General features: G+C 42.7%; 1 protein-coding gene across 10 annotated transcripts in view; it reads left to right on the top strand.

Moving 5' to 3' along the window:
* Positions 1 to 568: 568 nt before the first annotated feature.
* Positions 569 to 12,920, top strand: part of FAM184A (family with sequence similarity 184 member A) — a 140,990-nt gene continuing 128,638 nt past the window's right edge. For all 10 annotated transcript variants that reach the window (XM_056125138.1, XM_056125135.1, XM_056125137.1 and 7 more), the window contains exon 1: positions 569 to 950. In XM_056125138.1, coding sequence (XP_055981113.1) covers positions 792 to 950 — 159 coding nt within the window. In that variant the 5' untranslated portion in view covers positions 569 to 791. The remainder of the gene's footprint in view (positions 951 to 12,920) is intronic.

Raw genomic sequence — 12,920 nt, 5'->3', positions numbered from 1 at the left:
TGGAGTACTCAGGCCCCCGGGTACCCGGGGCGCCCGTGGGAGGGGGCCGCAGCGACCCCGCGGCTCTCGGCAGGTGCGACGCGGGCCCGGCGCACGCGACGACGCACGTGGTGGAGTTGGGTAACCCGCGCGCCCGTTTGAAACCGCGACGGCCCCGCGCCCGCCACCTGCGGGCTTTCCCTCTCCCCAGCCCAGAGCCGGGGCTCGGCGCTCGGGCCGTGCCCGAGACTCCCGCACGGGCCGCGGGGCCGGCGGGGGCCGGGGCGGGGCCTGGCTGCGGGGAAATGACGTCGGCAGCCCCGCGCGCTCCGCGGGCCGCGAGCCGCGCGCCCCGGTAACCGCGCTTCCGCGCCTCCCTCCCGCTCCCGCTGTCCCCGCCTCTCCCGCAGCCGCCCGCCGCGTCTCCTCCTCCCGCCGCCGCAGCCCCGGCCACATCCCCGGCGGGGGGCCGGTGGCCGCGGGACCCGCGGGGCCATGGTGCCCACGCCGCCCCTGCCGGGCGCGATCTGAAGCGTCGGCGCGAGCGGGCCCGCCGGAGTGGGGTGGGGAGGGCTGAGGGGTGGTGGGCAACCGCCGGAGACGACCCCGGGCTCCTGCCCCGCACCGGGGGCACCCGCGGCCTCGGGTTAGTGGGGTAGTGGGGAGCCCGCCCCTGCCTGGACTGGACCGACCCGAGGGTCGCGATCGCGCGGGCATCCCCGCCGACTGCCTCGATCGGTAGCAGGTGCGGGGGGCCGGGGCCGCCCCCTCGAGCGCGGGGGCCCTTGCCCCGGCCGGGGTCTGCCGGGAAGATGGCGACCCCGGGCATGAGCTGGCAGCAGCACTATTACGGCGGCTCGGCGGCCGGAGCGGCCAAATTCGCGCCCTCGGCGCCGCAGGCGGGGCAGTGCCTGGACTACAGTCCCGACCTGCACATGAAGATGAGCAAGAAAATCGCGCAGCTGACCAAGGTAAGGGGGCGGCGGCGGGGTCCCCCTCCCCAAGTCTCCACCACCCCCGGCTCGGCCGGCCGCCACCCAGAGGCCCGTCCGGGGGGCTCACCTGCCTCGCGAGGTGGGCGCGCGCCCTGCGCCCGCCGAGGATGGAGCCGAAGTGGGGTCGCTTCTCTGGACAAGCATCAGCCGGAGACGCAGCTCCGAGAACCCTCCAAACTTCAGCAGAACGCTGGCCACTGTCATGGCAACTAGGCAGCTCAGTAGGACGGTGGGGTTTAGGGGAGCTGCATCCCGTTGCCCTGTAAGGAGAAGCCCAACACAAGACAAATCGGATTTTTTACTTTCTTTATTCCACAATAATACTACTAATGAAACCACTCTAGTTTTTGCTTTTCCGCATCTAGCAGGGCGCCAGGCACGAAGCTTTACACCTTAGTACTGGATGAAGTACAGTACCGTATTTACCTAACATGACCTGGAATTCTCGGAATTAATCGGTACCTTGGTCTGATTACATAGAGGGAGAACAAATCTTCCGAGCAACGTAGGAGAGCAAAACATACCTTGCCTGCCTCTGGGGGTGGGGGGTGGGGGATTTTTATGAGTCATTCCTTATCCTGACAAATTGTAAAAAAAAAAAAAAAAGGCTTATTAGATGAATCATGTATCTGTGTTTAGTTAAATGTTTCGATTATTAAAAGGTAATTTTCAAAGAACAAATAGCCTGCAGATGTTTCCCGCTGTACTTTAGGATGCTCCTTGGATGTTGAGCTTTTTTTTTCTAGTTTAGTAAATATTGATAATGAGAAGAGAGTTGTTATGTGTGAAACTGAGAGCTATTCAGGTCGATTATATTGCTGTTTAGATCTCAGAGCTATTTAGCAGAACCCATTAAGTGAGAAGTGATTTGTGGCCTTTGAAAGTTGCTAGAGTGGATAGAAAGAACTCTATGCATTTAAATTGAACTGGCTAATCACTTGTTTCAGGGTCAGTAATGATGACAAGTGGGCATTTGTGGAGGTTACTACCAGATAATCTCTAAAGTCTGTCTCTGGAAAACTCCAGAATTTTCATTACATAACCTCATTACTAGTTACCACTTTGGAGACAGTAATAAGAGTGGGAAGAAAGTAAAATGCAATGAAAAGGGATAATAGAGGACAAAAGATTTGGGTGAAAACAAATGAAGTTGGGGCAGTCTGGAACATTATAGGATGTTTAGGAGATTAGAAAGAAAAATAACAGAAAGGCTCAACGAGTGAGGCATTAGATGGAGAAGCAAAGGAAAATGTGCAAGTATGAATGTGAAAACTCACACATGCAAATCAAGGAACGTTTTGTGAAACTTTATTTTTTTTGTGTATATCAGGCATTTTCCTGGAGGTAGGTATCCCTGCTGTTTTCTCTTAGGATAGAGGCTCCCCAGATTCAGACAAAGAAAGAATCCAGAGAGAGCCAGAGTTAAAAGTTGGCTTCCTGAAATAGTGTTTGGTCTTCAGAATACAAATGTCCAGAATGAAACACATGGCTCTTTATTCTGATTTTTCCTCTTACTGTTTACAACTTCCATTTTAAAGCTGTTAGAGCCCTGTAATAAGTAAAAGAAACAGTACATTGATGGTGGAACTGAGAATTGTTTAATAATAAAGTTTTTTCATCTTGGGACCGGAGCTTTAGTACGGCAGGTTTGCCTTGCACACAGCTGACCTGGGTTTGATTCCCAGCATTACATCTAAGCCTTCCAGAAGCTACTGCTGGGTGTAGCCCCAACACAAAACAAAAAGTAGTTTTCTCATCTCTCCAGTGAACCACTTTTTACTTTAGCTTTTTCAATTTCCTGTTCTTATCTGAAGTAAAAATGCAGCACATCTGCTAAAGGTGGGAGTCTTGAGTAGAAATTGCTGTCATTTTCTCTTTGCAGATGTATCTCAAATCTAATGAGGCAAGAGACTGCCCCCATACCTAATCTCTACTGTTATTTCAAGCATGCTGATTTAGTGTTTATAGTAACCGTCTCTGAACACTCCATCCACCCCCTCTGCTAAGTAACTCAGATATTTTACCTCTTATACTGACTAGTTTCTCTATTTCAGAATGGCAATTTGGACTGGATGTTTTCTCGTTGGGTAGTAGCATGGAAGGATGGGCCGTCTTGTACATTAGAGAATGTGCAGTAGTGTTCTGCTGGCACTGGTGGTTTCAGTAGCACCCCTTCTGCAACATAGCACCCCCTCTGCAACATAGAATTGCCACAATATACATCTCTGCCAGATGTTTCTAGGCTGGGAGAGGGGCTGTTGTTCCAGGTTGAGAATCACTGATTTATCTAGGGTTCCCGCCACTTGTCTCTTAGCTTTATTACTAAAATATGGCCTGAGAAGGAACTAATCTGATACTGGACTGCTGCTGGCCACAGTCTTCAAGTTATGAAACATTCAAGAAGATCCACTTTGTCATTCATGTTAAAAAGCTGTCAAATGTCATAATTGTGTATTCTTACCGCAGATATTATATCCTAAGAATGACATCATGAGTGATAAATTGATTGAATAAAATTGGTTGACTTCGGACATCAGTGGATTTTGCTTCTTTTAGGAATGAGTGTAACTCAGCTCTTAAACATTTATGGTTAATATGGCTTGGGAATCTGAAATACTGTCTTAAGACTGGCTCTCTACTTACCGAAAGTGTAACCTTGAGCAAGTTATTAAATTAAGCCTCAGTTTCTTAATTTAAAAAAATGGAATGATGGTTACTCATCCCTTAAATCACTTTAGGATGGTACACTTACTTTTGTGGCATGGAGGTCTCCCAGGCAGTGCTCAGGAGGCTGTGATAGGGGTTAGGGGTGGGGTTCCCTCCTAGAGATTCTTGACCAGTGGTACCAGGGATCCAGTCTGAGGACCAACGAGGATTGTGGTACCTGGGGATCACGATGACTGGGGGCTATGAACCTTTAGCTTTCTGGCCTCTAAAATAGTATAATTCGACTATCACTATAAAAACTTATTATATACTAACAAAGTATTAGTAAAATAGTAATATATTTTAAAGATAATCTTCATTAAATACTTACTTCTCATTACATTTATCTTGGGCAATGTGGGGGAGGGTCTTTTAAGCATTACTAAGGTGTACTGGGAGCCACTTGTAGTGTTTCTTGGCTAACCAAGTTGATAGGCCAGTAAAAGCCCTATCATAGATACTGTGCTGTTCGGGTAGTGGAGTGCTGTGGATGCTCAGGGCCACACCCTGCAGTGCTTGAATGGTGATTTTGAGGGTTTAGATGGTGCTGGGGATGGAAGCAGGCATTGGACTCTATCCCATTCTCTGGATTTAATGGCATTGATACTGAATTTCTGAATTTTCTACCTAGAAAGTACATAGTCATTTTTCTTGTTTGCATATCAAATTTTAGATTTCCACACTTTTTACTCTACATTTTTTAGTATAATTTAAAAAGTACATTTCATTTTTCAGAGATTTTAATGGGCTATGATACAATTATGATGAAAATAATTTTGCATTGTAATTTTATGCTTTGTAAGATTCGGTTTTTCTTTTCTTCCTTTCTCTTCCCTTCCCACCTCTGGCTTTTGGGTCACACCTGATGAGTCTCAAAATTTACTGCTGACTCTGTCAGGAATCACTCCTAGTGATGCTTGGGAGACTATAGGTAGTACCCGGCATCTAGCTGGGGTTGGCTGCATGCAGGGCAAGTACATTACCCTCTGTACTATCTCTGCTGCCCCAGATTCCATTTTTCTTAACAAACCAAAAACCATCTCATCTATAGACATATTTCTTAAGATTCTCGTTCCTAAAAGTCATGGCAGCGTGTCATGGAAAAGGAGGGCAGCAGTTCTTCAAGTACCTTTTATGTAAGGGGCATTTTGCTAAATGTTAGCGAGCTAATGGGAACAAGATAGTCTCAGCTTTTTAAAACACTATATTTAGGTTGTTCATGTCATAATTTTATTGAGAATTCCTGTTAGATTCTTGAGTTATGTGGCAAATTATAGAACTGTTAATGACTGAACCATCTCAGGATAGGCAGACAGGTTGTTTGGGATGGTTATTTATTTTTCAAAATAGGATGACATTTCCGTGCTTATCCTACTAAGTGTTGACTTCCACAGTGTTGACTCTTTAGTGCATTAGAACTGCGGGGTGTAATTATATAAAGCAGCTTTATCTTTGCCATTCTCTGCACCCTTTTAATGTACTCTGTGAGGCTGGTTCATCTCCTAACCATGGGTAAACTTGACTTCTGTTGCTCTTAAATAATACAAATCAGCCTCTTCCTTCTCTCCTTCTCTGTCCCCTCTCTTGCCAGTCCTGGCTTTTGCCCTTTCTTATGCTGAACAAGGAATAAGAGAAGAGGACAAAAGTCGTAGACGTGGCAGATGTTTAAAGCTAATGCTTCAGATTCCCCAACCTCAAGTTACTTGACTCAGATTCTGGATGGTTTCTCACTCCTTCCTTACCTCCTAGATCTGGCAAAACCTTCATGCTCATTTTGTTGAGGTCCATTTAACTTTGTGTATTCATGTTTTTGTATTCTTCAGATAGCCAGCCAGAAATATGGTCTATAAATCCACATCTTAAGGAGGATCCATCACTTACTTAAATCACTTAACTTCCCGTTAGTCGTCGATTTGCTCGAGCGGGCGCCAGTAACGTCTCCATTTGTCCCTGTCGCGTGTTAGTGTAGCCCAATGCCATCTGTTTGCTCCGGGAACATGAAGGGCCTCAAACCGATCGTTCATGATCTTGACGAAGAAGTCTGACCATCTGGTAGGTGGGCGGCCACGCGGTCTCTTGACATCCCGTGGAATCCAATCAGTAACAGCTCTAGTCCAACGGTCGTCTTTAAATCTCATTACGTGACCAGCCCATCTGATTTTCGACACCTTGGCAAATGAGACAGCGTCCCTGATCCTTGATCGTCGACAGATGTCAGAACTCTGAATTCGTTCTCTCATTTGAGTGAAACGTGATATTCCAAGCATAGCTCTTTCTATTCTTATTTGGGAGACCTGAATGGCGTTCTCATCTTGTTTGCGTAGGGCCCAGTTCTCTGAGGCATATGTTAATGCAGGAAGAACAGTGGAATCAAAGAGATGTGCCCGGAGCCGGAGGTTCTTCGTCCTCTTAGCTATTTCTTCGACGTTCTTGAAGGCGTTCCAAGCCGCTCTCTTCCTCCTGCGCAGCTCGGGTGCCAGGTCATTTGTCATGTTGACCTCTCGACCTAGGTACACATAGCTGTTGCATTCGGAGATGGTCGTTCCATTGAGAGCGAATGGGGCGTCAGGAACAAGGCTGTTTCTCATAAACATTGTCTTCATAAGATTCAGCTGTAGTCCTACCTTTCCACACTCATGGTCAAAGTCGGCCAGCATTTGTGCCGCTTGGCTGATGTTTGGTGTTATTAAAACAATGTCATCAGCGAAGCGGAGGTGGTGTAGGATCCATAGCTTTTTTTTTTCCCCAGAATGGTTGGATCGAGTTTCATTGTTGTAGAAAGCATCAGAATATTTTAAATAATTGGGTTTAAATTTCTACTTCTCTTCCTCCTCCACCTCCTTCTACTTCCCTCCCACACAGAGCAAACATGGTTTCATACAGTTCTTTGTCTAGTTAATTCTTAAAGTAATTCTAATTCAGCCATCCTTTTTGTTTTCATTACTCTTTAGACTTGAGAGGAATGATGCAAGTCTGTTCTTTAAAGTGCTTGAGACTCATAATCAAGCTCAGTAAGTGATTCCATTAAGCTCTTCCCCTAGACTGTGTGGAGGGGAAACATCCACCTTCACACTCTTCTCATTGAAGATTGGGCGACTTATTCCCATAGCTCTGTCTAAGGGAACTTCTAAAACGTTCCTCTAATCTTGAAGCTTCTAGTGTAGGTGTAGTAGGTAACACACCTTCTTAAAAGGTTTTGAGAACTTTAAGTCTGGTATTCAACAGATCCTTTCCCCTGTTGGCTATTTATTGAGAACCTCTTTAGTTTATTGCACTTTTTGATAGAGTTTAGTCAGTTGGGCTGGAGCAAAAGCACAGCAGTAGGGCGTTTGCCTTGCATGCGACTGACCCAGGTTCGATTCCTCCGCCCCTCTTGGAGAACCCAGCAAGCTACAGAGAGTATCTTGCCCACATGGCAAAGCCTGGCAAGCTACGCGTGACGTATTCAATACGCCAAACACAGTAACAACATGTCTCACTATAGAGACGTTATTGGACCCGCTCGAGAAAATCGATGAATAGCGGGAGGAAAGTGCAGTGCTATTCCCTCCTGAAAATTGCTCTGACCTACCTAGGACTTGTTGGACTTTCCTTATTCTGCATTGTTATATTATTCACTTATTTGATTTGATCTTTACTTATTTTTCAAACTTGTGCAAGTTTGAAAAATAAGTTTTAAAAAATATATTTTATTCCACCTGTAAGTTCCTCAGCTTTAGGACTGTATCTTATATTTCATGTGGACTTGATATGCATATTTTACTCATGATATAAAAGCTTTAGAACTGTAGCTGATGGTGATGGTGGTAGTGGTGGTAGTGATGATTATGTTGAAACAATTTTCCTTTATGGTAAGAAAGTATTTTTGTATACTTGTATCTGATACTCTCCATGATTAATGCTAGATCATACCAGCCAGGCTAAATAACTGTTAAATATTTATTGGTTTTCCATTAAAATTCTTTCAGATGTTAAAACATTTCATGATATGTTTATGTTTTAATGATGGAAATAAAGTACTTTGTGTTGTTTTTCATGTCAGATCATAGGTAATTGATATTCTTGATTCTTAGGAAATACTAAAAAATACTTTATGATTATTCATTTAGTATTAGCACTGCTTTTACTGTATCCAAATCCAAAAGATGTTTGCCTGGTTAAATTCTTAAAGTGGTCTGAATTCAGCCACCTCTTTTGTTCTCTCTTGCTTTTTATATTTGTCAGGGATGCTGCCATCAGTCTGTTCTTCAAAGTGCTTGAGATTCATAATCAAGCTCAGTGCATTTGTTTAGTATTAAACAAATGAAATATTCAAACAGTCCTCTCTTCTTTATGTTAAATATAGCTGAGTTTTTGACAGCTGTTTTGATTGAGTCACCTACTGTTTCATAATAATATTTATTTGATTATGACTTTGGTTGTGTGAGCTTAGCACCTGCATATAGCTTCTTTTCTCTTTCTCCTTGTGACATTACAGCTTTTTCATTCTATTATGCAGTAGCTTGCATATAATCATTTAATTATAGCTGAATAGCTTGAATTAATTTCTCATATTTTATTAATGGGCACAAAGACATGAGATAGTATTGTCCAATTGTCAAAGAAAATTATAAAGAACTGCCTTTCAAATGAAAAGGTTTCGAGCTGGAGGAAACCTCAGATTTGACCAGCTTATCCTAAGTTGGGAACCCAAAGTTACTTTGAATATTATGAAAACATGTCACAGGCATAGATGACTAGAATTCAGGTTTTTGGATTGGCCTGGGGGAGGGAGCTGTCTTTGCACAACCACTCCCAGTCTGCTTTTTTTCCCTAACTCATTTTGCCCCACAAGAGGCCGCAGATTCCGTGACCCCCACACCCCATTTCTGACCTGTGTTGCAACAATGTTTTGCTTACCATATAAATAATACTTATTCTTTTTGAATTTTGGGGCCACACTTAGTGGTGCTCAGGACTTACTCATGGTAGGGCATCAGGGACTGACTATATATGGTGCTGGGAATCAGACCCAGGTCAGCAGCATGCAAAGCAAGCGCCCTACTTGTTGTACTGTCTCCTTAGCCTCATTATAGGCTTTTTTAAAAAAAATTTTTTTCTTCTCATTTTGAAAAATTTCAAATGTACTAAAAACTATGTAATTACTCATTCATTACTTACATTTAAAAGTTATTTAATTTTGAAAATATTTTGTAATACTTGCTTTATTTTTTTAGCAGGCACATTATAATTTATATTGCTTGTTAGAATTACATGGCTAATGAAATTTTTTTTTTTTGCTTTTTGGGTCACACCTGGTGATGTTCAGGGGTTACTCCTGGCTTTGCGCCCAGGAATTACTCCTGGCAGTGTTCAGGGGACCATATGGGATTCTGGGAATTGAACCTGGGTCAGATGCATGCAAGGCAAATGCCCTACCCACTGTGCTATAGCTCCAGCCCCGATAGCTAATGAAATTTTCAAATATACTTCATTTCTAGATTGTAATTGGTTGGGTTCCAGAGACATCTCTGTATGGCACTAATCCATTTTGTGATTTAATTGGGAGTCTCTGGGCCAGGGCTGTTGGTGCACCAAGGCTGTTGGTGGCATCTGGAGGCAAGTTGTGGGCATGACAGCCAGTCTTCTGGGAAAGTGGGGACCCGGATCCTCTGCCATCTTGCTGCCTGGAAGTTTAGTCCTGAACTGCATACCTGGGCCTTATTTGTGGAAGCTCTTGGTCACCTGGATTCCATCTGGAGTAGGTGGTGAGACTGTACCTGCTCCATCTGGGGTGTCCCAGTGATATGGCTTCTTATGGGACCAGAGAGATCTCTGGTGCTGTGGTGTCTTCCAGGACTTGCTGCTGCGTCTCTGGACCAGGGCTGTTTGTGTGCTAAGGTGGTACCTGGAGGCTAATTGTGGGCATGACCGCCAGTCTTCTGGGCAGGCAAGGACCCGGAAGGGACAACCCAATCCTCTGCCACCATGCAGTCTGGAGATTTAGTCCTGGAACCCGCATACCTGAGCCTTGCTTGTTGAAGCTCTTGGTCACCGGGATTCCATCTGGAGTAGGCAGGGAGACTGCACCTGCTCCAGGATTTAACATTTTTAAAAAAAATTATCTGTAAGAATTTAAATGTATGTGACTATTATTCACAAGATTATGTGACTAGAAATTTGTAGTGCTTTCAGAGAACGTTCCATGCTTCAGACAGAATATTGGGGTGGGGTTAAGGCCAGTTATAGTTTGTCCATTTTAAAGAATTTATTACAGACACCCAACTTTAGAAACCACGAATCTGACTTGTGAGTAGAATCGGAATTGTGGTTCGATCCTCCTGTCACCAGCAAAAAGATTACACTTCCTTGTGAAGTCAGATGATGGTTATCTTGTATTGGCAATGAAGTATTTTCTAGGGAAAAATGTATGCATTACTGATTTGACACTACTTACAATATAGGATTTCAGAGGTATGTTTTATACCTCTATATTTGTTTAGAATTCACCATATTCATTACCAAAGTTTTAGTGCCATCTCATCATTAGAAAGATTGCTCATTCTTCCCACCTCTACCCCCTTTCCCTCTAGTAACCACCATAGTTTTTACCAAGCCTCCAAGTACATTGTTGTATGCCAGTTTATTTGATTTAGTTATTCATGTTTCACATATTAGTCCTTAACTCCCTGGCTTATTTCACTTAGCACAGACTTCTTACACCCATCCATTTTTTTCCCAATAGGCATGATTTAATCAGAGTAATAGTCCACTGAATATATAGACCACAGATTATTTATCCAGTTCTCTATCCAGTAGGTTGGTTTTCTGTTTTGGCTGATGTAAACAATGCTGCTATAAACACAGGTGCAAGTGTCCTGTCAAATTACTATTTTCAGATACGATGGACAAATGCTTGGGCATATACTTGCATTGTATGCAGCCAATTTGGGTTCAATGTCTAGCATATGAGACATGCAATGAATGAATGATTCTTGAGGATGGGAGGTCTGGCCAAAACTAACCAAAAAACACACATAAGAAAAATCCTCCCAAATGCCTAAGAGGAGTATTGATTTATCACATGAAATTTTCATTTTAATGTTTTTAAAAAGGAATTTTCCAGTCCTCCTAGCATGTTTTCCCTGGCTATGGATATTAGTCTTCTACTATATATTTTTTTGTTTGGAATCAACCACAAATGTGTGTGGGGTAGAAGGTAGGTAAGATAGAGAAGAGACTAGTGTGACAATAATAATTGGGAATGATTATGCTGGACAAGGAGTGTTAAAAGTTGGTAAACGGATATTTTTGATAACCATTCAGTATCAATATTGCGAACCACAATGCCCAAAAGGGGGGAGGGTGGGGGAGGAGAGAGAGAGAGAGAGAAGTAGTGAGAGAGAGGGGGAGGAAGGGAAGGAGGGAGAGTGAACTTGCTATAGAGGCAAGCTGGAAAGTGGTGGGGAGGTAGGAGGTGATGGGGACACTGGTGCTGGGAAATGTACACTGGTTAAAAAAAACTTAAAATAAAACTTCATAAACAGTTTCAATAATCAGAAAATCCTATCTATTATCCTTTATACTGCATATTCTATATTCTATATTGTAATCTTATTTTTCAAAGTATTTTTCAATGCTGTTTTTGTTTTTTTTTTATTGGGTTATATTTTTGGTTGACTGGAGGAGAGTTTAATCCCATATTTTTCATAATTTATCAGACTAAGAAAGTTTAGTCTAATTTATAAATTAGTCAATTTTCACTGCTTTAATAAAATAAAATTACCATTATTTGTCCCTCTCATGCCCCCTTCCTGTTTTCTCTTAAGAGCCACATCCCTGGCTCTTAATACCACACAGGTAGTATTCTAAGTCTCAACTATTAGATTTGTAAAGGGCTTAGAACAAGTCATGCCCAAATATGCCACTTTGACTTATTGATTGTTTTGAATTAAATTTACTTAAGAATCATCCAGTTCAAAAGGACTTGCTGACCCTTGCCTGTCTCTAGGAAAGCAGAAAATAAATGGTTATGTGTTAAGGATCAGAAGGTAGAGATGCCCAAGAGGTAATTCAGGGTAGAAAAACATATGTAAACAGCCAATGCTACTTCTTCAGCAAGTAGTACACAGGTTAAAGTTCAAGTTCCTCTGTCTAGTTAGTTCTTCATAAATGTATTGTTCCCTAGTCAAAAAAAAAATCGATAGACTACCTGCTATGATTGAACATACATAAATAAATGAATAAAAATAAATAAAAAGGAATCTCCATTCCATTTGTCACAGGGACTGCAGCAATTTACATTCTCACTCACAGTGGTCTAGTGTTACCTTTTCTCCATTTCCTCACAAACCTTCCTTGTTTGCAACCTTTTTCATGTAAGTCATTCTCAGCAAGGAGTGGTTGTTTCTCCTTGTGATTTTGATTTGCATTTCCCTAATAATAAATGCTGTGTGGCTTGTATCTGAACTTCTGTCTGTCCTGTGGTGACCTGCCTCTTTTTTTGATTGGTGACTTATCTACATTTTGCTTATAGCCTTGAACCATACTTGTAATGCCTTTGTGGTATGACTAATAAATTCATTATTTTAAGCTATAATGTTTATACATTTTAAGAAGTCTTTTTCACTTCTAGATCATTGCTTTGATCAGTGAAAGTATAGACAATTAGAACAAATCTATACTAATCCTGATGCAGTTGCTAAAATATTTTATTTTAGGTTTTTGACCTTACCCATCTGTGCGTAAGACTTAGCGTGGCTCTGTGTTCAGGCATCACTTCTGGTTATGCTTAGGGAGACCATACATGGGCTTGAGCCAGGATTAGACAAGCAAGGAAAGCATTTTGTTTTACCCCTGTACTATTTCTCCAGTCCCTGAAATATTTCCTTTTTTTTTTTTTTTTTTTTGCTTTTTGGGTCACACCCGGCAATGCTCAGGGGTTACTCCTGGCTCATGCACTCAGGAATTGCTCCTGGTGGTACTCGGGGAACCATATGGGATTCCAGGCATCGGACCTGTGTTGGCCATGTAGGCTGCGTGCAAGGCAAACGCCCCACCCGCTGTGCCATTGCTCCAACCCCAGAAATATTTACTTTAAAAAAGAATTTTTTAAATTGAAGTAGATTCTGTGGCTTATAATACCTGTAGTATTATTCTTGAATAAATTCTGTTACTTTTTTATATTCACTACTTTTTTCTTATAAAATTAAGTCTCAAGTTTGAACATGTATGAATTCTAGACATTGGACTTTTTAATCA

This window comes from Sorex fumeus, unplaced genomic scaffold (genome assembly GCF_029834395.1).
Source record: "Sorex fumeus unplaced genomic scaffold, SorFum_2.1 ptg000054l, whole genome shotgun sequence".
Lineage (NCBI taxonomy): Eukaryota > Metazoa > Chordata > Mammalia > Eulipotyphla > Soricidae > Sorex > Sorex fumeus.
Note: the sequence above shows the minus strand (reverse complement) of the source record. Positions and strands in the feature narration are given on the sequence as shown.